Below are 25674 nucleotides of genomic sequence, written 5' to 3' on the forward strand. Positions count from 1 at the left end.
AGTCAGTGGGGCAGGACCAAGGGAAGGCCACAGAGAAGTTGCCCGGAGTCAACATGGCGTCGTCGTCGTCGCATGCCCTTAACCTAGATCCGTGGTTGGCTACGGTGAGCGGTAGAGGTCATCCTGAGTAAGGACAGAAACGCTTGTGACACAGGCCGATGCAAAGAGGGGCCAAAGGAGATAGCAGGACAGTTCGGAGGAAGCAGAGGCGGAACATGACTTCAAGAAGAGGTCGCCCATGGCTGGCCAAAGCCACATAAGGAGACTGAACTGTGCCATTCATTCTCAGCCGGTGGCTCTTTCAGCTATGCTGCAGGGAAACCTCAGCTCCTGGAGGGAGAGCTCACTAAAGGAGACTTGTGCGCCTGGGAGACCGTTACTAAGCGCAGGGCTGTGTGCTAAGTACCTTGGATGGTGCTAGCCAGACAGGTTACTTCCATGAATGCAACCTAGTGGCTAGCAAGGGCCACTACCAGACACCGAGAGTTATGGTCATCCATTGGTCTGCATGGGAGATTGACTCCAGAACACCGCCACCCCCGTAATAAAATCCACGGATAATAAAGTCCCGTGTATAAAATGGCATAGTATTTGCACCTGACATGCGCACATCCTACGTACTTCAGATTCCTGTAGACGGTATAACTGCCTTGTAAGTAGTTGCCATGATGTTATTATTTAGGAATAGACCAGGGGAAATCTGTAGATGCTCAGTTAGGCACAATTTGAGTTTCTTTTTTCCATCCATAGTTGGTTGAACATGGCAGAAGCAGAACTTGTAGCGCCTACAGCTAGGCACAGAACTGGAGGTTACAGAAAGGAAAGTGTGGAAGGTGGGGACCGAAGGGAGCGACAGTAAAGCCCTGGCGTGGGGCGGCGCCCTCGGATCCCCAAGAGCGCCCAGGGCCCGGCTCTCTCGAGACCGGAAGTTGCCTCTGCCCTGACCCAAAATGGCGGCTCTGGCGCCGCTCGCCCACCTCCCGTCACCAATGGAGCCCGGAAGCTCTTCTGACTCACTAGCGACACTACGTTGTATGATGCAACGCCTGACTTGAGGAAGCCGTCTGTGCACGTTGGGTGACAAGGCGGCGGTGGTGTTGGGGACGATGTCCCTGGAGGTGACCAGGGCGACGGCAGGGATGGTGCTCGGTGAGTGAGGCTCGGCGAATGGAGCGGGGACCCGTGCGTGGGGCAGGAACGCTGTTCCTGCCGAATTCCACGTTGCCGTGGTGCCTGGCGCAGCGTGGTCACTCCCTGAACATTTGCGGGACCACTGGCGGGAGGGGAAAGGCCTGGACCCCGGCTGGGCTCGGGACTTGCCGGTCCAGGCCTGGCCCGGGATTTCTGTGTGTCCCCGGCGGTGATGGCGGCCAACCCGGCCTTGGTCACTGAGAAAAGTCGCGTGACTTCGCGGAGACCCGGGCGCTGCGGGAGCTCGGACGCAGTGTAGCCCCCGAGTGGGGAAGAATTCATTGATCTCCGGGAGAGGAATTCTCCTTGCACAGCCTCGTTTTGCATTGAGATAAGCAGTACAAAGAAGAAGAGATTGTGGGAGACCTGGGCTGTTGTCACAACTAGATTTGTTTAACCTCAAAGCTTCAGTTTCCTTTAAAAGTCAGAGGGACCTGGTGTTTTTATTTTCCCTCTGTGCACTAACACTGGAGTGTCTGATTTGTATGTATCATCCATGCCCATACAGCCCCTCAAAATGGGTATAGTCCTCATTTTGTAGATGAAGGAATAGGTGCAGAAGTGCTAAGTAAATTCCACTCGGGGTCACCTGCCTTTTAAGGTACAGCACCCAAGATTCAATCTAGATATAGCCAACTTCAAAGCCCTGGCCTTTTTGGGGTACATAAGTGAATAGAGACAGTATCACAAATTAAAATGATCAAAAAGTTCATTTTGAAAAGCTAAATTTGTAAGTCATGTTTTTAGGAGGAAAGTGGTGTTGAAATATGGGATTGGGACTATAATGGTGTTATTTCTTTTGGACTGGGTAACTTTTACAAATCAAATGCTTTTTCTCTTTACAAAGATAGGGCGTGGATGAAGTAGCTGCATTGTAAGGTGACTGAGTTAACAAGTAACTTATTCTCATTTTTTGAAAACAGCAGAGTTGTATGTCTCAGATCGAGAGGGAAATGATGCTACGGGCGATGGAACCAAGGAGAAACCGTTTAAAACAGGTCTCAAGGTAGTGTTTCTCTTGGACAAACAGTGCTCTGATGTTCCTTTTTCTGTGCATCCTAGCCAATTCTCTTTTTTGTAGCTGTTACAAAAACACTGAAAGCAGTCTGTCTACTTTTAGGTCAAAATGTGTCGTTATACTCTGGTCTGTCATACATAGGTCTTGCTTTTTAACTCTTAGTGGGAAATTTCTCCTTTCTGGATTGTGAGGTACCTCCTTGTGGCTCTGCACAACTAATAAGACTGTTTAGGTCAATCTCTGAAAGATGTCACTATCAGAAAAAGTGTGTCATTCTGACTTAAGGAATAACAGTTTGGCTCTTTCAATCTCAGTGATATAAAAAGAAGGATCAGTATAGACTATCAGGTAGTAAATGAATTCTGAATGACTTACAAAGGCAGTTGTGCATTGCTTAATGATAGGGATAGAGTGAGGTAGCACAAATGAAGCTATCCATGATACTAGACAAAGTAATCTTATGGGATCATGGCAGTATGTGCTGTCCGCCATTGGCTGGAATGCCATGTATGTAGTGGATGACTATGTCACTGGATGTCTAACTGTTGAAAAGCTGAACACTCGGAGCTGGGTGTGGTAGCACATGCCTGTGATCCCAGCTACTTGGGTGGTAGAAATCAGGATGATCATAGTTTAAAAGCAGCCTAAGTAAAAGTTAGCTAGACTCCCATCTTAGTAAACAAGCTAGGCACATCCTTAATCTTAGCTACATGGGAGGCATAAGGATCACAGTCTGAGGCTGGCCTAGGCAAAAAGCACCAGACCCTATCTGAAAAATAACTAAAGGAAAAAGAGCAGGGAGGGTGTGGCTCATGGGCACTTGGGTAGCAACTGTAAGGCTCTGAGTTCAAACTCTAGTACTGCCAAAAAGAAAAAAGAAAAAAAAACTCTCTTGCATGTTTTCAGAACATCCACATTCCTTCCATTGCAACTATAAGTGGGACTAACTTCCCTCTAAAGAAGATCAGGGTTGCTGGGCGGTGCCTCACACCTGTAATCCTAGCTGCTCAGAAGGCAGAGAGGATCACGGAAGCCAGCCTGAGGCAAATCCAATACAAAATAGGACCAGCAGAGTGGCTCAAGTGGTAGAGGGCCTGCCTAGCAAGCTTAGTAAGTGTGAGACCCTGCAAGTTCAACCTCAGTACTGCCAAAAAAAAGAAAAGAGAAGATCAGGGATTTTGTGTGTTACTGTTGTTGTTACTCACAAATCAGTTTGTCAGTCCTTGGGGAATGGGAGGTTATAGATACACAGTAGAAGAAGTGAAGGACGGATAAACTAATGAAGGAGAGGAATAGTCACATCTTTTACTGGAAATGCGAGGAGATTTTCCAGAAATTTGGTTGCTACCTCTTTTGGCACCTTTTTATAGGTCTTTCCAGTCAATGCCATGGTAGTTGTCAACTGTCATGGCCTGGTCAGGGGAGTGTCATTTAGTATGCAGATGGTATAATAAAGTTAGGCTGATTGGTAGTCACTCTGTCAGCCATTTTAGATCCAGCTAGTTTTGACTGGCCCACCTGAAGAGAAACTTCTGGCTTATAGGCATCTCGTCCTCAAAGATAAACAAATTACGTGGAGTAGAAATTCATCTAGGTCTCCCAGGCAAATGCTCTGGGTAACAAATCTCCCCTTTTATTTTTACTCCTCATTCTTGAGGAGTACTGAAAGGTGATGGTCTGGAAGGGTGATGGTTGTATCTTCTTTAAGCCAAATTTGAGTGTTGTTGAAGGTCCCATTAGAAGAGTGAAAATATTCCCTAGCTGGTGTTAAGTAGGCTTAGTTAATGCTTGCTCATAGACCTATTTGTTTATACCCGAGTGACTCTCATTTGTAACTGTATAGCCTCCAGCCTTTTATAAATGTTAGGAATGAGACCAGACAGTTGAAAATGTGTGGCCCAAAAAGCAAGAGAAGCAGGAAAACTGCAAAGGGGCCCAAAAGAGGCAAAACGCGGGTAATGCTTGGTAAGCTTCAGATCTTGCCACCAGAGGGAATAATTCATTGCATTTCCTATTTGACTTAATAACTTGATAGAAATTTTGCAAGAATATTTGAAGCAGTAAGATATTCATCTTTTATATTGCACTATTTAAACACACACAAAAACTATAAACTATTAAATGATGTATGATACAGCAATGCCTAGTATGTCCCAGTGCAAAATTTGCTCAGAAAACAGTTAGTCTACGTATGAGAATTTTTCAAGTTAAATGGATCTTAGTCTTTTGTGTTTTGTTTTTCATTTTTTTGACAGTTTCAAAACTGTCTTTGGTACTTCCCCTGATACCTTACAAAGCCCAGACCTTTTAGATGTTGTCTGCAGTTGGCTCTTGCTCTTAGCTGTCTGTTCTGTTGTCAGCATACCTGTGCTGGTCCTAAGGCCACTTAAGTAAGGTCCTTTGCTTCTAGTCTTCTTGTGCCAGGGAACTGCACACTATGCATCTGAACTTGCTGGGATCATTTGTGAAGGGACTGGAGGGATTCACTTAAGAGTGAACTGCCTCTGCGAGCTCAGCCAGTCACCCTGTCAACATCAACTTCTGGTGCATGGGGTCGTTGTGTTTTGGCCTTGGCTCTTTGTCATGTTGTAGATTATTGAAGTTGTCTCATAGTTGAGTCATTTTTTTTATTTGTACGTATTGCATAATGTTAAAGAAATTTCTTTTTTCTTTCTGTCTACCCAAGGCTTTGATGACTGTGGGAAAAGAACCATTCCCTACCATTTATGTAGATTCACAAAAAGGAAATGAGGTAGGATATACCAAAAACCTTACAGAATTATATTTTGTAAGTTTTCATTGTGACACAGAAGTCTTCAAAAAAATAATACGTATCTTTTTTTTTTTTCTAGAGGTGGGATATCATTTCTAAGTCGCAGATGAAAAATATTAAAAAAATGTGGCATAGGGAGCAAATAAAGAATGAGTCCCGGGAGAAGAAAGAGGTGACTAGTGAACCTGCCACTGTGTACATTTTTAAAGTTTTAACACTGGGATCTGTATTTACCACTTGCTTTATTATTAAAATTAGGCAGAAGATAATTTGCGAAGAGAAAAGAACCTGGAGGAAGCAAAGAAAATTACCATTAAAAATGACCCAAGTCTTCCGGAGCCAAAGTGTGTAAGTGTGCATACCATTTCCCATAGCTTGGGCTTGGTTGTGTGTGTTTGAGGGGCATGCTGCATAGTTTTCTCTTTGACATCCTTTGTCTTTCCTTTAAGACAGGGTAGGGAGAAATAATGTTTTAGATGGAATTATGAAGCTGGTTTTTTAGGGGCTCATTTTAATAGGGAGTTGAGCAGATTCTGTTGTAACTGAACACTAGCAGACAAGGGATCCAGACTTGCCTGTGCTGTGTGGAATTAGCTGAGTGATTTGATCTCTCTAGTATCAGTTTCCTCACCATAAAATGAGGAGGTGGAAATCCATAATTTTCATGACTTTTTAAAAGACATAAAAAGTGTTTGTGATTCTGTGAAATTGAGTTCACTCTTCTCTTTCCTTCTTTCTGGAACCCAAACAGACTGCTAGACTATGAATGGATGTGGTTTGAGTTCCAGCAGTCTTGCTGATGAATTGTCATGTGTTTCTACTTCCTTAGTGGTGGAGGCGTTTTCTTGGCAATATTCACTATTCCCTTCCTCTACTTATCTCTGTCCTTCATCTTTCAAAACAAAAAGCCTTTGGTAGCTTCCAAGCTACCAAGGGGGACTGTGAGGCATGGAAGAGGTCCTAAGGGAGAGGACTGTTTCTGCTGTGAAGAGCAGGTGCTTTATTTGTGACAAATTGAATTCATTTATTAACTGCTGTTCTATAGAAATATCTGAATTTTTTCTGAGTGTCTCCCATTGCTAGTTCTGCATTAAGAAAAAACTTGGTGAGCTCTGGGAGCTCACGTCTATAATCCTAGCTATTCAGGAGGCAGAGGTCAGGAGAATGGCAGTTTGAAGTCAGGCTGGAAAAATAGTTCATGAGACCCTGTCTCAAAAAAATCATCACAAAAAGGCTGGTGAAGTGGTGTAATATGTAGGTCAAAACTTGACATTTTTTTATTTTACTTAATTTTTTTTCTTTTTCTTTTATTTTTTTATTGTTTTATTATTCATATGTACATACAAGGCTTGGGTCATTTCTCCCCCCTGCCCCACCCCATCCCTAACCACCCACTTAACCACCCTCTCCCTCCCACCCCTTCAATACCCGGCAGAAACTATTTTGCCCTTATTTCTAATTTTGTTGAAGAGAGAGTATAAGCAATAATAGGAAGGAACAAGTGTTTTTGCTGGTTGAGATAAGGATAGCTATACAGGGAGTTGACTCACATTAATTTCCTGTGTGTGTGTGTTACCTTCTAGGTTAATTCTTTTTGATCTAACCTTCTCTCTAGTTCCTGGTCCCCTTCTCCTATTGGCCTCAGTTGCTTTTAAGGTATCTGCTTTAGTTTCTCTGCGTTGAGGGCAACAAATGCTAGCTAATTTTTTAGGTGTCTTACCTATCCTCACCCCTTCCTTGTGTGCTCTCGTTTTTGTCATGTATTCAAAGTCCAATCCCCTTGTTGTGTTTGCCCTTGATCTAATGTCCGCATATGAGGGAGAACATACGATTTTTGGTCTTTTGGGCCAGGCTAACCTCACTCAGAATGATGTTCTCCAAAACCATCCATTTACCAGCGAATGATAACATTTCGTTCTTCTTCATGGCTGCATAGAATTCCATTGTGTATAGATACCACATTTTCTTAATCCATTCGTCAGTGGCGGGGCATCTTGGCTGTTTCCATAACTTGGCTATTGTGAATAGTGCCGCAATAAACATGGGTGTGCAGGTGCCTCTGGAGTAACCTGTGTCACAGTCTTTTGGGTATATCCCCAAGAGAGGTATTGCTGGATCATATGGTAGATCAATGTTTAGCTTTTTAAGTAGCCTCCAAATTTTTTTCCAGAGTGGTGGTACTAGTTTACATTCCCACCAACAGTGTAAGAGGGTTCCCTATCTCAAAAAAATCATTACAAAAAGACTGATGAAGTGGTGTAATATGTAGGTCCTGAGTTCAAACCCCCGTACCATTAAAAAAAAAAAAAAGACAAAACTTGACATTTTTTTAAAAACTACTCTAATTAGGTGAAATTGTTTTGGTTTTAGCATGAAGTAGAGTGCCTCCAATTTTGCATTATTTGTGATTTTTAACACGTTACTACCGTCCATCTAATGTTAGTAAAAATGTTGGCATGTGATAAATGATTGTTCAAATATTATTTATTTTAACTTGACAGGTGAAGATTTGTGCATTAGAAGGATACAGAGGTCAAAGAGTGAAAGTGTTTGGCTGGGTCCACAGGCTGCGAAGACAAGGTAGAGCTTTTCCTTCCCTCTAATTTTTATAACCTGGCTTAAGCTAAAGAACATAAAAACATTTACTTGTTTTTTTTTAAGTACGCTGTGTTTTTTAACAATCTAGTGATTTCTTTCCTAAGTTTGTTCTTATTTAATATGACTATTGAAAGTTTACAAATTATGTAAGTGCTGTTTTAACTGCTTCAACCACAGTGATCAGGTGTCCAGTGAATATTTGTCAATTGAACTTTAATTACTTAATAAAGAATGGGGTGCTGGGTGCCAGTGGCTCACACCTGTAATTGTAGCTACATAGGTGGTGGAAATCAGGTGGATCGTGGTTTGAAGCTAGCCCAGGAAAACTGTTCACATGACCCCATCTCGACTAGTAGCTGGGTGTGGTAGTGCACACCTGTCATCCCAGTTATGAGGGAAGGCTGAAATCAGGATTGTGGTTTCAGGCCAGAGCTGGCAAAAAGTTTCATGAGATCCTAAAAAAATGGGTGTGGTGGTGCTCGCCTGTCATCCTGTCAATGGCTGGAAGTATAAAATAGAAGGATTGTAGCCCAGGCCAGCCCAGACAAAAAGCAAGATCCTAACTCAAAGTACCAGCGAAAAGAAGGGCTGGAGGTACAGCTCAGGTGGTAGAGCACCTGCCTAGCAAGTGCAGAGCCCTGCGTTCTAACCCAAGTACCACCAAAAAAGAAAAAGAGAACAGAGGATGTGTTACAGGAAAGTCTTAGCCTAACCTAAAACTTGGCCACAGTTCTGATTCTTAGAATTAACTATGTTTGCATTCTGCTCCCTTGGTCCTGATGTTTTGTTTTCTCTTTTTATTAGTTTATAACAATTTTTTTATTGTGAGTAATTATCAAATCTTTCATTAAAAAAAATGGGTCATAAATGAAGAAGAAGAGTGCTTCTCCTTCACAGTATTTGTGCACCTTCCCCTCAGTGCTTAGTGTTATGCTGGATGTTGCAGGGGTCTCAGACAAGTAAGGCCCAGTCCCTCCGCTTCCTACTGTCTTCTGCCCATGGTCGTGTGACTCATTAGGATTACGAGATTTGAAAGTAGAGTACAATGAAATAAAATGCTTTACCAAGGGGCACTTCTAAGGAAGGCAGCCATGAGGGAGGTGTAAACATCAGTGCTTAGCCTTGGAGTATCATTTATATCTATTAAATTATGAAAAAGTACTGTGTAGTTTCTTGAGAGTTGTTTGGTGAAATTTCTGTTTTTCATTTTCAGGAAAGAATTTAATGTTTCTGGTGTTACGGGATGGTACAGGTTATCTTCAGTGTGTCTTAGCTGATGAGCTGGTAAATACTTTCTTATTTATAGCTATAGATAAGACTTTTTTTCAGTATGGACCTTTATTAGTTTTGGGAATTTTAGAATCTATATATGTACCTCAAACTCTTACTGTGTTCACTATGAATACATACCTCAGAAACATGTTGTATATCATGAATGTCAAAAAGTTATAAATTTTACCTTAATAAAGCGAGGGGAGAGTATGAATTTTCTAAAATGTAAAAATTCAGAACACTGTGAAGAATCCTTATCCCCAGCTTCAAAACTAGCAATTTATGGCCAATCCTGGTGTGATGTTGTTTCCCTAGACATCATACTTCTAACAACGCCCCTCCTCATTTCCTTTCCTTCTTCTGCCCAGTTGTTGGAGAAACCTGACAAGTTGTCTTGTAGAACTTCTCACATTCGGGATTTGTTTGGTTCCATCCTTATATCATTTAACATATTCCTTTATTCCCTGTCTGTTTTATAGAAGGGAGGTTAGGCTCAAAAAAGTTTTTTTTTTTTTTGACATGACTACATGTGTAAAGCTGTATTGTTCCTTGCCTCAAGTAGGAGGCACATGATGTTATGTTGTCTTTTTGTGGTTAGTGGTTTGAGGTGTTTGTAGACTGACCCTGCCATTGTCAAGTTCCCCATCATTCTTCTCCTAGTGACTTTGGCACGTGTTGATTATCATAGTGTAGATGGTTTAAATCATCTGAATTTGAAAACAAACAAAAAACCCACAAAAGTGAACTTTCTGGATGTTTTTAAGTGATGGGAACTAGTGCCATTTATGTTTATATATGTATGTTAAGTGGGTACTTACATATATGTGGGTTTCTATATATAGTCACATGTCACTTAACAATAGGGTCATACTGTGAGGAATGCATTGGGAAGTGATTTCGTTGTGTGAGCATCAAAGTGTTCACAAAATAAGAAAGCTGTGATGTCACTATATGATCTTATGGGATGACTATCGTGTACATGTCCAGTTGATAGAAACATTGTCATGTGGCCTTATTGATAAATGTCTCCTACAAAAATAGGTATTCTTTATTACTATTAAAATGAGTGACAATCTCAGTTCTATTTTACTAGTATTTGACCAGAGAACTTGTTTGTAAATAATCCCTTAGCTTTATGCATATTAGAATATTTTAATAACAATATGAATAACTTAATTTGAACTTTGATCTTTTTTAGTGTCAGTGTTACAATGGAGTAGTCTTGTCCACCGAAAGTAGTGTAGCGGTATATGGAATACTAAATCTTACTCCAAAGGGAAAACAGGTAAGTGGGTTGAAATCCCCACTTGGAAAATGTTTAATACTTTATTTGCCAGTATCTTTATTTGTACTTCTGTTGTCTGTCATATAAATACACAAGTGTGAAGTGCTTCTAAGTTTACTATACCTTTTCCAGTGGAATACTGGAAATGTACAGTATACATTTTTCTATTATTTTATAGTCTATATTCTGTTGCTACACAGACTACCACAGGCTGTGTAATTTAGAATGAAAAGAAATTTATTTCTTGCTGTTCTGGAGGCCTGGGAAGTCCAAAGTGGAAGGGCTGCATGTGTGGGGGCCTTCTTGCTATATTGTAACAAGGTGGAAGGAGGTAAAGATCAGATAGGGCTGAACTTGCTTTTATAACATACCCATCTTCATGATAACTAACAACTCAGCCTCTCCTGAGATAATGACAAGCATCTCCCATTAGGCCCCAACTTCTGACACTGTTGTAAGGGCAATTAAACTTCAGTGTGACTTTTGGAGGGAACAGATACTCAAACAAAATACAACTCATATGATCGAAAGAACTCAGGGATTTCCAGCCTGACAGAATTCCTGATAAGCCTCATAGGCCATAATGTAGCTACTTTGCTGAGGGTGTATGAATAAATTTTCATTTAGATGGAAATAAAACTTAACAGAAAATTTCAGAAAAAAAAATAGTCTGAACTTGGAATTTTCTAAACAATTTGAAAGCCTCTGTTTAAAAAAAAAGTTCAGGACAACTCTGATATTCAGAGAGCCATTCGTTCTTTAGCTAGAGTCACGTAAACATAATTTATTCCAGTAACAGTTATCTGTTGGTAATTATGCTTCAGTAACTACTGTGGTTATAATGGTTGGCTAGGAAAGGGAACAGTTGTAATATCCTAACCACAAGAGGGAGCAGATGGTCCTTAATTAAAGACAAATTGATAAGAGGTCTCACAGAGTTCATATAAAAGAGGCTGTAATGAGTATCTGATTCAAGTTCACTGTTTTCCTTGGAAGTAATATGACTGCAAAATAGAGTGGTTGTCATGATATTTGGCCCCAAGATAATTACATATTGCATGGATGCATGACTTTTAAAATGAATTGCTTTTAATGGAATTATTAGGGAAAATTCAGATTTTTTACTATATATATATTTCAAAGATTAACAGCTTTTAGCAAAATCTTTGCATTTAAATTTTCAATGTTAACATAAATCATTAGGCAAATACTAAAAAAAAAACTAAAGCATTAATAGTAATTAATAGTGCTCCAAGTCAGTTTAATTTTTCCTAGAGATTACATTTTATTTTCTAGTTTATGCTTTTCTATTAAAAAATATATAAGCATATATGTGTGTGTGTGTGTGTGTGTGTGTATTTACTCTGGAAGAAGTATTCAATATAAAAATAGCAATATAAAATTGGTCTAATGAGTTTTTGTTTTTGAAAGGAAACAATGATGTTCTTAGAAATAGCTCAACAAAAATTTGGACATAAAATAAAATGTTGTATACTACTAAGTTTTAGTTTCTGTCTCCCTCCCTCTGTCTCTCCACTGCGCTTTTTAAAAATGTAGGCTCCAGGGGGCCATGAGCTCAGTTGTGACTTCTGGGAACTCGTGGGGCTGGCCCCAGCTGGAGGAGCTGATAACTTGATCAACGAAGAGTCTGATGTTGACGTCCAGCTCAACAATAGGCATATGATGATCCGAGGAGAAAACATGTCCAAAATCCTAAAAGCTCGTTCTGTGGTCACCAGGTGCTTTAGGGATCACTTCTTTGACAGGGGCTACTGTGAAGTAAGTGTGTGTTGGTCATCTTTTTGCAAATAGTACCCCTTGCCATTTGGAAACATGAAAGAGTGGGGCTCACAATAGAACTTTGTTTCCTTCCCATGTGTACAGGTCACTCCTCCGACATTAGTGCAAACACAGGTAGAAGGTGGAGCCACGCTCTTCAAGCTTGACTATTTTGGGGAAGAGGCATTTTTGACTCAGTCCTCTCAGTTGTACCTGGAGACCTGCCTTCCAGCCCTGGGAGATGTTTTTTGTGTTGCACAGTCATATAGGGCAGAACAATCCAGAACACGAAGGCACCTGGCTGAGTATGAAATTGTCTTTTTTTTAAATTTATTTTTAGACATTATCTTTAGAGAAGAAATCTTTATGTGGGCAGGTGAAGTCTGTGTAAAAAACATTTGGTATATTACATGTTACAAGGATGTGGAAGAACATGTCAAGTTTTGCCTTTTAGGCCACGGCTAAGGTCTGGTTTTTTTTTTTTTTTGCTTTGGCTGGATCCTTTGTGTGTTAAGGAATAAACAAGAAATCGCTAGTCAAGAGGGCAAATGGGTATCCAAAACTAATTTGCATGGGAATTTTACCCTTCTGGACAATTTCCAAATGTTCACATTTTTGCCTGAGAGAAACTCAGTGTAAAAGAGGAGCAACTGTGAGCCATGTCTTGTCCTTCAGGTACACTCACGTGGAAGCTGAGTGCTCTTTCCTGACCTTTGAGGACCTCCTGACAAGATTGGAGGACTTGGTGTGTGACGTGGTAGATAGAGTCCTAAAGTCACCGGCAGCAAGCATAGTGTATGACCTCAACCCGGTAGGTGTAGGATTTGTGAAAATAAAGGGACTATAATCCTTTTCTGGAAGACAGTGGAGTCTTTACTCTCAGTATTTGTAGATTTGCTGCCTTGGTGAGCTGAAATAAGTGATTAGTATTTTGAAAATCTTAATATTAGTTATTGCCAATAATTGTAAGTTACATAAGAGGAGGCTCATAGATGTTTTCTGTTTTAGGAATATGTACATAGTTTCCTTATCTGAAATGATGTTTTGTTGTTTTTATTGTTAGTGGGCATTTCAGTGTGGTGTGGTTTCTTTATATATACTGTTTTTCCTTTCTGCTATAGAACTTTAAGCCCCCCAAACGACCTTTCAGGCGGATGAACTACTCAGATGCTATTGTGTGGCTAAAAGAACACAATATAAAGAAAGAAGATGGAACTTTCTATGAATTTGGGGAAGTATGTATTCCTTTCTTGTTTCAGAAGTGCTAGTGTGCTTACGTGGGTTGCTGCTCTTGGTTAGTTAACTGGAGATGCAGGAGGCATCTTCTTGTCTTCACATAAATGAGGTCAGAACCTGCTTCTTGGGATTTCCTGCAAATTCATTGTAGAGTGAGCTTTAGAACAGTGCCTTTTTGGTGATGTTCCACAAATAGAGAGTTTTTAGCTTTCGTCTCTTTCTTCTTTCATGACCATTCCTCAGCCTTGACTAATTACCTCGTTTGCAAGCCTCCAACCTGGCAGGGATACAGTAGAATGTTGTGAGGCCTTTGAAACTACATGCGACAAATCTTGGTATATGTATACATTTGGTTTGTTTTTCTGGAAAATATCTTTCCAGGGGAATCCCATCCCTCAGTGATTTAAAACCTCCTTCAGGTAGAAGGAGATTCAAAGAAGATACCCATTGTTTAAAATGCAAGGTCTAGTCCGAAGGCCTTGATGGGAAAGGTGACCTGATGCCCAAAATAAACTCAGTATACTGTACTGGTTTTGCCTAGGAGCACCCTCCCAACATGCCTGGTGTTGTGATTTGTCACAGTATTCAGGCATGTGCATTTAACCATTCCTGAAAGAATATGTGCAAATCTAGTTCTTTTATAGGTGAAATGTGAGTAGCTACTGCTAACAAAAAGGCAGCTTTGCGTTTTAGAAGGAATTTATAGGGAGGACAAGCAATATACCAAGTTTCTACAAATTACTCTGTCTGTGAATTCAGTTTATGGTGTATAATGACACAATTTTAAGCTAAAGTCTTGAGTATTTTCGTATACCTAGTGCTTAGCAAATTACTAAGATTGAGTGGAAAGAGCATAGCTGTGGAGTCTGAAGGTCCCAATCCCGCAAGTGGGTTTAGCACCTGCCTCTGTCCTGACCTGCTGTGTAACCAAAGGCTAGTGACTTACTCTCTGGTTCCTTATCTGTACCTTGGAGTTAACATTCTCTTGGCAAAATTGTGGGGACTAAATGAGCTAAATGCCAAGCAGGACCCATGGTGCAGGAAACACTCCTTGCTTGTCACATTTACTATATGTAGCTATCATCCCATGCCCGTGAGGGCAGTAGAGTAGATAGGTGGTCTACAGGCCTTCCAGGTGTACAGTAAGACTCCCCCCCTTCCTTTAACTTAATGTTATGCAGAAACCCAGTGTGTAAAACAAGCTAAGAGACTAGAATTCTCTGCTCATCCCTTATCCCTGTCTATACCTCAGAGGGCATAGGACTGCCGGGACTAGAGCAGAAAACAGCTGTGCCAGGTGATTGCTTAGCTTCATTTCCATTCTTACACAAATCAGTGAGTCTTGTCCAGTTCTCTCAGTTTTTAGTGGGATAGGGTTTTCAGTTTTACCTTGAATTAATGTGTGGTTTACTGAAGGATGTTTTGAGAGAGAAACTGATTCACTTGGTTCTTCATCATTTAACATTTCCTGGTGAACTATTCCAGCTGTGGTTACACTCTTATAAACTTGACCCTGGTTATTTGTCTTATCACTGTGTCTCACTATCATCAAAGGCGTAACTGATTTATTATAACAGGAAAGAAGCACAGGTAGCAGGAGTTAAGATGAGGTTCAATAACAACATCCTACGAGTATGGATCAGTGCTCTGTGTAGCACGCACTGATTACCTTCTGTCTTGCAAGAACCACGTTTACCACATTCACTTCAGAGCTTGATAAAACTAGCCACTGGCAAAAAAATAACAGCAGTACTCAGTCGCAGCTTAGAGGCTTTTGTAATTGTTTTTTGGGGGATTTGTTTGTCTTGTTTTCATTTCTTAAGCAGCATGATGCTTGAGATATATTAAAGGAGATGTTTTTACAGTTAATTTGATAACGGTGTATTTATAAAATATGTTTATTTCTTTTTTAAATAAATTGTTCCTTACATTAATATGCATGGGTTATAGGTGGTATGTATTCCTTGCTATGTTGCATTAATCACATAGTAAGGAATGGCTGGTATAGGGTGAAAGAGCTGCTTCTGTCTTGCATTTTGAATTATAAATGTTAATGAAGTCTTTTTAACTTCAGGATATCCCAGAAGCTCCTGAGAGACTGATGACAGACACCATTAATGAACCAATCTTACTGTGTCGATTTCCTGTGGAGATCAAGTCCTTCTATATGCAGCGATGTCCTGAGGATTCCCGCCTTACTGAATCAGTCAGTTTGTGACTCAAGAGAGTGTTAGAAATTTGCTTTTACAGGGAGTGGGAACCGTCATTTGGAATAAAATACAGTTCATAGCAGATATTGCAAAATCTAGGATGACAATAATTAAAACGTTTTCCCCCTCCTTGGTTAGGGTTAATATGCTTTGTTGGATAAGTTGAATAATACCTGAATTCTACACTATCGTGATCCTTTAGCTGTAGGAGCTCAATTGTAATTTTCATTGAAGCAGTGCCATGTCTGATAGCCTTTTAGTAATTGTGTTTTTTGTTCTTTTTTTAACTTGTCTTTAAAGGTCGACGTGCTAATGCCCAATGTTGGTGAGATTGTTGGAGGCTCTATGCGTATCTGGGATAGCGAAGAAATCCTGGCAGGTTATAAAAGAGAGGGAATTGACCCTACTCCCTATTACTGGTATACAGATCAGGTAAGAACAACTTTTTAAAGCCTTTAATTTTTTTTTTCACTGTAATAGTTCTGTGTACATTGAAATTTTTAAAAGGAGAGAATTGCAGATCGTATTTTGATATTAGAATGAGCTGTATTTAGTTTCATGGTTATAATAATATAGTATGTGAATATTGCCATTTTTGTCTTTAGCCAAGTTACGTTAATTTCATTGGAAGATCTCTTTAACAGAATTCCAGCCTTGCTCATTGCTAAGAGTTTTTTAAATGTATCATTAGAACCTATGAATATTTACTACTATCTTAAGCTTTTCTCTAGTAAATGGAGATTTACTAGATTGAAATCTTTCCGGGCTAGGGCTTAATCCCTAGTATATTTTTCAAACCAAATTATTTCTTTATACATGATTTATTAAGACATATAGATTATGAGTTGAATTAGCTAACTCCTTCTACAGTAGACAATTTTAACTTTTTAAGGTAAAATCTTAAACTAAGCATTTACTCCTCCCTATCTTATTTTCTCTTAACAGAGAAAATATGGCACATGTCCTCATGGAGGCTATGGCTTGGGCCTGGAACGATTCCTAACTTGGATTCTGAATAGGTATCACATCCGAGATGTATGCTTGTACCCTCGATTTGTTCAGCGCTGCAAACCATAACTCATTCCTCCTGAAGTGAGGAGGAAAGAATACAGTTCATGAAAGGAACAGACTGCCTCTTCAAAAAACTAAAAGCCAAAATCGTCCGTTGTTTGTTCCATTGGGGTGTAACTGTTTGTCTTCTCGTTCTGTTTTTCAGCCTACTACCCACAAACAATAGTCCACATTATCAAGTGACACTGGTGTCATTTCGAGAAAAAAATATCATTACAAAGTTTGGAGAAAATATATGTAACTCTGTAGTTATGGATAAATTTCAACATTTTATCCAACTATAGGTTGTGATCATTGTGTCAAATATACCGTATAGAATTACACAGTTTTTAATTATGGCCTAAGACATTCCAGTAAAAATCTTCCTGTCCTTTAAAGTGTAACTGGAATTCTTTGCTTTATATTATTTTATTGTAACAATGAGTTAAAAAACATCTTGGGGGGAAATCAGCAATGCAACCTAAAGATATCCTAGTATTAGAGTGCACATGGTGGAGACCAGGGGATCTAATGAGTACGGTCTGCGGCATCAGTTACTCATCCTTTCTCAGTTCATACACTCCTTGTAATTCTGAGGCATACAAATTGATGTGGAACAATTTGTAAAAATGGGATTCCCCTAAAATTTGAAATGAGCTTGTGGGTGGAGGGGTATTTAAATGATTCATAGCATCTCTCAGCATTAGTTTAAGGTAGAAGCAGACTGAGCTTCCCACTTTCCTAGAGATTCCTAAATAATTAAGACTAAATACCTTCCGAAAGTGTTTGCAGCTGGAATTTTAACATGTGTAGGTGACTGAGTCATCCCTGCCATGCTTTTGATCTGATCTGTGTTAGCTTTACAAACTCACAGCAGGCTTATTGAATGGCTTCTACAGACTTGGTTAATTTCTCCCCCAAATGCATGTTATGTGTTCTCAATAGGCTGTATTCCCAGCGATCAATAAATGAACACTCATAAAAAACTCTGCTGGCTTTATTTTCTCAAAGCTGAACATTTCTGTCTCACATTACTTCATACCTTATCCATTCTTATTTTTTTATTTTCATGATGTGTGTATGTAAAATTAGATAGTACTAAACTTACTAGGCATAATAAAGTCATATGGTAATGAAAGGAAATTTTTTTGTTTGTTTGTTGTTTGAGTCAGGGTCCTACTATGTAGCCCAAGCTGGGCTGGTACTCACTGTGTAGCCCATGTTGACCTAAACTCTTGATTCTCCTGCCTCTACCTCCTGAGTGGTGGTATTACAAATGTATGCTACCATGCCAAAACTAGATGTTTGGGTCCTAGTTACAACTTCTTTGTACTCCTTTTTTCTTTGGTGTGTGTGTGTGTGTTTTTTAAACACATTAAGGTTTTATCAAATGGAATGGCAGATGGAAATGGGGCATTTGTACTCTACTTGGCTTGTATTTTTAAATTAAAGAATACTTGAGAGAATGTGAATGAGCTTTATAATCAATTTGATCAGAATTTAAGTGAAGAGGTCAGACTCAATTAGCCTAAATTGTAATTGTGTAGTGGGCTGAGAGTTAAAATACTAAAAGAAGAGCTGGATTAGGTTATGTTCTCACCTAACCAGGGATTGCTAAAAGGGAATCAGGTCATGGTCACCTCAAGCCAAGAAATTGTGCATGGTAGATAGACTCATACACAGAAACGTCATTCCTTTCACTGTGTGGTGGTTACTCTGCTCCAAGTGCCACAAATGCCATCCTTGCCCCCCCAGACCAGCTTACAGGCACTCCTGATTCTAGTTGCTGCCCTTGTTGGACTCTCCTCACCTGACTTTCATGTCATGACTCTTTTCTCTCTGAAAACTGTTGATTTTTTACATCAAAAACCCCTTTCACTTTTGGCCCTTAGGTAGCAGACTTGTTCAGAGTTGGAGACAGACAATAGGCTAGTACTGCCACGAGTCAAATGAACAAGGTTTGTATTATGATTTTTTTTGACTTTACAGTGGTGCACAAGCATACTTCGTACAACCATTCTATTTTTTCCCCCACTATGGTACTAGGGTTTGAACTCTAAGCCTATACTTGAGCCACTCCAGCCCTTTTTTTTTTTTTTTTTTTTTTTGCAGTACTGGGGCTTGAATTCAGGGCCCTCACCTTGAGCCACTCCACAGCCCTATTTTTGTGAAGGTTTTTCTCAAGAAAGGGTCTCGCAGAACTAATTGCCCCGGCTGGCTTAACAGTGATCCTCCTGATCTCTACCTCCTGAGTAGCTAGGATTACAGGTGTGAGCCACCGGTGCCTGGCCTAGTTTTTAGGTATTTTAGGTAGTTTGAATATGGTATTCATAAATTATAAGAGATGATCAGTACTTTTATCATAAAATATGATTTGTGTGAGAGGACTTTGCCTTGTTGTTGGCTAATGTAAGTGTTCTGAGTGCATTTAAAGTAGGCTAGCCTCAGCTATGATATTTGGTATGCTAAGTGTATTAAATGCATTGTCAACTTCTGGTGGGTTATGTAATCTCATCATAAGTCAGGGAGCATCTGGACTTAAATATCAACTTTCTCTGTTACATGTCCTTCAACCAGTTTTCCACCTTGTTCAGCTCCCTCCACCTTGCAATTCCTAAAATGTCTCATTCAATATATGAGTAGTTCATTGCAACACACCCTTGGCTGCATATTGTAATCACTTGGGGGCCTTACCTTATAAATAATAGTGCCTAGGCCTTCCCCTAGACCAGCTGATTCTGAATTTCTGAATGAGACCATAGTTTTTAAAAGTTCTCAGGTGAGGTTGATTGTCACTAACTAGCTCCCTCCTCAACTCAATCCTAAATCTCCCTTATTACTGCTGAAGGTCCTTACCTAATGATTTCTATCAATCTCTATTGAAATGAACATTCAGGGGAGATTGAGAAACTCCAAAGCTTGACTTTAAACCATCCTGGCATCAGTATATTTCACCCAGGCCATCTAGGAAAAAAGGGATGTGATAGTGCTCAAATACTATAATTCATAGCATTTGGGAATTGCTGTTCAGTTAAATGACTTAGTTTCTTATCCTGAAAAGTTTCCTTCCATCTCCTGGATTGTTACTAGTATGAGGAGTAGATGGACATCTTTGAAGAAGTAAACTTGATTAGAATTTAAGTGAAGAGGTTATATATGTGGGACAAGACAACAGTTTCCAGTCCGTGATGTAATTTGAGTACATTAGCAGAAGGAAATGGAAGTTTTCAAAAGTTTTACCTTTTTAGGTTTTTTCCTCTATGTTGTTGAATAACATGCTTACGTTACTTTATTGACTTTTCAGTTTTAGGCATTATGTATTGCTCTTCTGTAGAAAATGAGGATTTTGCTTTTGTCTCCACCTCTCATGTGTGACCACCTATCTCACTCCCCCCATGTTTACAGCTTAGTTAAATTGTAACTTTGATTGGGTATGTAGTAAGCTATAATTGCTTTTCCAATAGCTATCTTTTTTTTTTTAATATCTAGTTCAATCCCCAAAAATGTTCAGGCATATTAAGTAGTCTTTAAGTTATATCTTCACAAAGAAGCTTTTGGACCCTCTAGCTGCTTTCATCTGAATTAGTCCCCCTCTGTTCTTGGAGTATAGTTTGCTGGGTTTTCCCTTTCAGCATCCTATTTCTTGCTCCCATATTAGACATCCTGTTATTTCCATGTTTACTGTTTCTTTGTTTACTTCCTATTTGTACTCTAGCACATTCTCTAATAGTTTCTCAAGAAAAGAAATTCATTCAAACTAAATGCTGAAGTGTGTTTAATCTATTATCACATTTAACCCATAGTCGCCATGTAAAATTCAGAAGCATTTTCCTTCTGAATCTTGACGTCTTCTGGTTTCCAGTGCTGTTACTGCAAATTCATAAGCATTCCCATCCTGATGGGTAGTTGGTGGACCCTTTCAATCCAGAAAGTCACGTCTTTCCATATGAAAAAGTTGCTTAAATTGTTTCAGTAAAGGTCTCCCTATTAGATTCTTTGTACAGCTGTTGCTATTCAGACAATAAACTTCTTTTCAATTTTTCTTTTTTTAATCTGCTATTTTCTGTTTTTTTTCTCAACTCTTCCCCAATCCATCCGTTGAGTTTTTCATCTCTTTTACCATAGTAAAGAAGTCTGTGGGTTATTCTGCTTTCAGAAATTAATCACCATTGATGTTTCTAATCCAGGTTTTGTTCTCTCCATTTTTTTTTAATGTAGGTTTGTCTTTTCTTAAATGTGGGTCCTGACTTTCCTTATAGCTAGTACTATCAAACCTATGTCCATTTACTTGCGACTGGACGGTGGACTAGAGTCCTGAAAGGCCATCTTAACTCAGCATAAGGTTCAAGCTCCTTTTATCTTTAGGCAAAGGGAGGAAAGGTGAGGGTAGGTTAAGAAGCAACTGATGACTGTAGACTTCTAGGTATCTAGTAGACTAACAAGATATTGCAAAACCTGGTGGGTGGCAGTCTGTCATTTTGCAGTATCACAAGGTTCACACATCTTGCAAATCTTGAAAACATCTCGTTATTCTTTTATTGGTGTCACTGGCCTTGAAAGGGGAGAGGAGATTAGGGAAGCTTTAGGTAAATTGATCTTGTACTTTTGGTCCTGGACAAACACTTCTTAAATGATTACCACGGGCTGAGTGCATAAGGAGACACAGGCATTTTCTAGTAGAGGATCATAGAACAGTGGCTACATATGAGGGAATGTGCTTCCCTGTCTCTGGAATGTTCCCTCACATTCAACAAATTTCAATCTTCCTCCTCTTGTAAATTCCAGTGCCACCATGATGTAAAGCATCGCTTAACTCTCAGCCTGAAATCAGCTAAACTTCTGCTCACCCTTCTTCCCCACTATCAGTGTATTTACTGGATAAATATATTTTATCCCCAAATCATAGCTGAGTGTGAAAAGAACATTTCAGAGCATCAGAATTCGAGGGGAGGAGGTAGAGATGGTCTCAAGGCTAGAGGTGTTAGGGTGGGAACCAGGGAAGAATTGAACTCTGATAAAGACTTTGAGGAGCTTTTTGTTTGTTTCATTCAAATATAGCATTCATAGACTGGTGTGCATGGGAGGGGGTGTTATAAGCGTGCAGCTCCATGAGCATTAACACATGAATACATCAGCCCGTAGGATACCCATGCAAGAACAGGAAGGTGCAGCTAGGAGAGGCCTGGTTCTCTCTAGCTCACAGAAGGACAAAGAAGCTTGCCATCCGCTTAGTGCTCTGGATGGAGAAGAGCCAACTCCCCAGATATTAACTTACACACCTACAAGGAGTAGTACTGCCAAACTCAAAAATAAACCTGTCTAAGACCAGTGAGATCCCTGGGTCCTGGCAGAAGCAAACCAGAAAGCCTCTGTAGGAACTCTTCCACTTCCCAGAGAACAGAGAAGTCTGGAAAAAACCACTCTCACTGCATAGGAGCTCAAAAAAATGTTCTTAGTCATGCAGTATGTTTCTTAATGCTGACCTGGGAGCTTCCGTGTATCCCCCACACTACAAAGCCTTCAGAAACCTAAGGGCATATCACTGCTAGAGGGGGCCTCTCAGAAGATCTCTTAGCCTTATAAAGACTTCCATCCATGGATCTGGATATCACTGCCACCCCCCCTCCAACCCACTCACTCTGCTCAGTACATATAGTCTTGCAGACCCCCAGTAGCCAGCTACAGGTTGAAAAGATGTTGACAACCGAACACCTAGTACCTGCATGGAAATAGGATATTTCCTATTTCCTCTAAGATTGTAATGAAGTTAAGGTGAGGCTATTAGGGTAAGTCTTTGATGCAGTATGACTGATGTCCTTGTAAGAGGGGAAGATGGCATGTGAAGGGGGCCATAAGACAACAAAGGCAGGGTTGGAGTTATGTAGCCACCGCAAGTCAAAGAACAAGAATTGCTGGCTACTGCCAAAGCTAGGAAGAGACAAGGAAGGGTTCTCTACAGGTTTCAGAGGGAGCATGGCCCTGTTGACACCTAGAGGTGGGGTTTCTAGCCTTCAGAAATGAAAACACATTTCTCTGCTTAGTTTGTGACACTTTGTTATGGCATCCCTAGGAAACTAATGTGGCCCTACACTTGCTGGTCCTCTACTCACAGAGCCATTCCCCACACAACCTCCCTTATTTCCAAGGGTCTCTGCTCAGATGCCACCTTGCAAAACGCCATGTTTGACTGCACTACCGAAACCAGCACTTCTGGCATTCCTTGGCTTTCTTTTTCTTCCTGCCCACTAGCCATGCTTGGTAATTCTGTTGTATATCTTTAATCTTTGTCATAAGACAATTGCCTGCCTCCTTCTAAAATGTTAGTTTTGTAAGGGTAGAGACTGTCCAATTCATTGCTGTACCCCTGGTGTCTGCTAGACAGCAGACTCTACACTCACTTATTTCATAAAAAGAGAGCATATTTTCATTTCTAACTTCTTTAGGCTTTTGTCCCCCACATTATCTCGTATAATGCCTTGCTCATGGTAGACACTCAGTAAATAGGTGCAGCTGGATTAATAAGCCCCTCACCACTGATGAACTCAAGTCTCTGTGTGGTTAAGATAGCTAAGTAAAAATGCATAGCATTTTGGCCTGGATTTGGAGGCCTCTTTTTCATAAAACAATTGTGGGGACATTCGATCAGATTTCTCTTTGTAATCATTACAGCTTATCATTTGTCATATGCAGCCACTGTTTCTTCTGCACTGAATCCCCTTCCCCCATTCTTTTCTGATTAAGGAAACAGAGTTGAGTAATCTAAATTTAGTTTGGGTAGCTCAGAGGTGCCAATCATGACAAATAATGAATTAGGAGATTCTGCCACCGCCCCCCACCTTCCCTGAAGCATTGAGCTGCAACCAACAAATTCATTTTATTTAGAACCACAGGCTGAACTCACAGTGTTGTCTGTGACAGGCAAGTGCTTTATTCACTAATTAAGTCACCCAGACTGAGACAAACCCTCTCCCTTGTGGCTGAGATAGATGCCTCTTATCTCAGTCAGCCCAGAGACTGTGCCTTTTAGTCTTCTGTTTGCTAATGGAATTGCTATATAATTTTGTTTAAAATGTGTAAGCCAGGAAAAAATGCATATATATGTGTGCGTGTAAATCCCACATAGTTCTGCAAAGTTTTTAGGGCTTTCAAGGACTTTTCTGGTTTTCTTAGTAAACCTGCATGCAGAGTTCACAATTTTGGAGTTAAGGACTTTTTTTTTAATCAGTTATGGAAAGCAGTCATATAAAGCATATTTTATCTGCTTTCATTTCATAAGAACATAAGTTATTCATTGGACGGCTGTTGTATTTGATATTTGTTAGAAATAAGCCAAGATTAGGAATAACAATTGTTATGGAACTATCTGTTGGAGCAAAATAATGAAGTCCTGTTTTTGGTTATAACCACTGAGTCCATAACATACGCACCAGGAAGGTTAATATGCAAATAATATTGAGGGTTTTTTTTAAGTCAGTAAATAAACGTAAATCAAATGACTGAACTGGTGCTAACTCATTTTAAAAATGTTAGTATGTTACTATATAAAGCATTTTTGTGAGTCCCTTTTTCCTTTCTGGTCAGACACAAATTTAACTTGTCCCAACTGTTGATTTTCTGAGTTTTTGCATCTTTATGCCTCGTCATTAATCAGCAGCATTTCCCTGGGAGAGGCCAGAAGCCTGTGTTATCTCCACCTAGCACTTGCAGCTCAGCTCTCAGGATGGAAGAGTGACTTATCCAGAACCTCCCAGAGGTGGCGGAGAAGAACTCACGTAGACCGGACATCTTAAATCCTTGGCCTTTCCAGATTCTCTGGCCTTGTCTATATTTCCTAAAGCACAGCATTTCTGAATGTGGAGTGGAGCCTTTTTATGTACTTTATTTAGGAAAAATGGGTTTGGGCTTTAGGTAGAAAAGTGTATTGTTAGTAAAGTTCACCTCTTTAAGGGGCAAATTCTAATACAGTTTTGGTTATGAGAGTCAAGAATTAGTAGACTGTGTGGGAAGGCGGTTTGATATTTGGAGTGAGTTTTCCTTTTCTCAGGGAAAATCATGCTTGGATTTCAAGATTATGTAGGTAATGTGAATTGCAATCCACTTCATTTGACATTGGTTTTATGAGAGGACTACCTTTAATAAATAAACTACTTAAATCACAAGCACAAATTTTAGCTATAGAAAACTGGTCTTCAGCTTGCTGTAGACTAGTTTCCCTCCTGTGCCACGTGGTAGCTCTCTTACTTCCCTCAGGCCCTAGTCCAAGCATGACGACTTCTGTGATCAATCTCTTTCAAATTACAAAACCCAGCCCCCAGTCCACTACTTTGCTTTGTTCTTCTTCCTAACCCAAGTCATCTTTCAAAGCAGTGTGTGTTCTCCTCTGTCTCTTCCCAGCCCCTGTGTAAACGCCGCCCTTAGTCTGCTCTGTTTACTACTGTTTTCCCAGTGCACTCAGTAAGTGCTCAAAATCAGTTCTGTGATTGATACCTGAGACATTTTTTTCTGCCAAGGGCTGGTCTTTTTGTTTCTTGGTGGGTTTGGGGTTTGAACTCAAGACTTGCACACTTGCAAGGCAGGCACTGTACTGCTTGAGCCACATCTCCAGTCCGTTTTGCTCTGGTTATTTTGGAGAAGATGGAGTCTTGTGAACTATTTGCCCAGAGTGACCTCGGTCGATATCCTGGCAATCCCAGCCTCCCAAGTAGCTAGGATTACAGAAGTGAGCCACCAGCACCGTCTAAGAGCTGGTCTTAGACTTTACAATGAATTGAACATATATACGCCAGGTGGGCTGGCAGAGGTGTAGGAACGTTGTGATGACTACAAACGGTGGTGCGGGGGCTGCTGGGTGCTTGTTCCTCCTGGCTGCCTCCGTGTTCGAGGCTGGGGGCAGAGCACTTAATTGGCCAAGGTGCACAGAAATACCACAACAAAACTTACCAAACCACCCCCTCCTAGGCAGGCCTGGTCTTCACTTCTCCTTAAAGCTCTCCTATTAGCAGTTTACTATTCTCTTTCTGGTCTCACTTGTCCAACTCTGCTATAGAGAGGTGCTGCGGAGAAACTGAATAACATGAATGTGCCTAATACAAAATCATCCTCTTCTTCTATTGTGAAAACAAAGCAAAAGAGTCTGCAGAGCTGTGCTGTGCAAACTGGAGAAGTGAGGCAAAAGCATGCTCCTATGTAAGTAAATGTCTAGAAAGTTTTTTGATGAGTCGTGGCTGCTGTTCCTGCCTTGGCCACATTAGCAGATTAACAA

General features: G+C 40.2%; 1 protein-coding gene across 2 annotated transcripts; it reads left to right on the plus strand.

Annotated features, from left to right (window-relative positions):
* Positions 1–858: 858 nt before the first annotated feature.
* On the plus strand, positions 859–17555 carry Nars1 (asparaginyl-tRNA synthetase 1). Of its 2 annotated transcripts, none has more exons than XM_020170522.2 (15): positions 859–1149; positions 2118–2197; positions 4896–4961; positions 5062–5154; positions 5241–5330; positions 7484–7562; positions 8794–8864; positions 10051–10137; positions 11695–11916; positions 12022–12221; positions 12592–12727; positions 13038–13151; positions 15227–15358; positions 15663–15794; positions 16308–17555. In XM_020170522.2, the coding sequence occupies exons 1-15, from the start codon at positions 1107–1109 to the stop codon at positions 16437–16439; spliced, it is 1677 nt and encodes a 558-aa protein (XP_020026111.1). In that variant the 5' UTR covers positions 859–1106; the 3' UTR covers positions 16440–17555. The 2 variants fall into 2 exon arrangements, with proteins under 2 accessions (XP_020026111.1, XP_020026110.1); XM_020170521.2 differs by having other exon boundaries at positions 866–1149; positions 2115–2197.
* Positions 17556–25674: the final 8119 nt, after the last annotated feature.

This window comes from Castor canadensis, chromosome 4 (genome assembly GCF_047511655.1).
Source record: "Castor canadensis chromosome 4, mCasCan1.hap1v2, whole genome shotgun sequence".
Classification (NCBI taxonomy): Eukaryota; Metazoa; Chordata; class Mammalia; order Rodentia; family Castoridae; genus Castor; species Castor canadensis.

Bases quoted from the DNA above. Each gene is read 5' to 3' on its own strand.
- Nars1 (XM_020170521.2), top strand. From the start codon at position 1,107: ATGTCCCTGGAGGTGACCAGGGCGACGGCAGGGATGGTGCTCG. The intron at 1,150-2,114 runs GTGAGTGAGGCT...TTTTGAAAACAG, and splicing joins GACGGCAGGGATGGTGCTCG to CAGAGTTGTATGTCTCAGAT. The intron at 13,152-15,226 runs GTATGTATTCCT...TTTTAACTTCAG, and splicing joins CTTTCTATGAATTTGGGGAA to GATATCCCAGAAGCTCCTGA.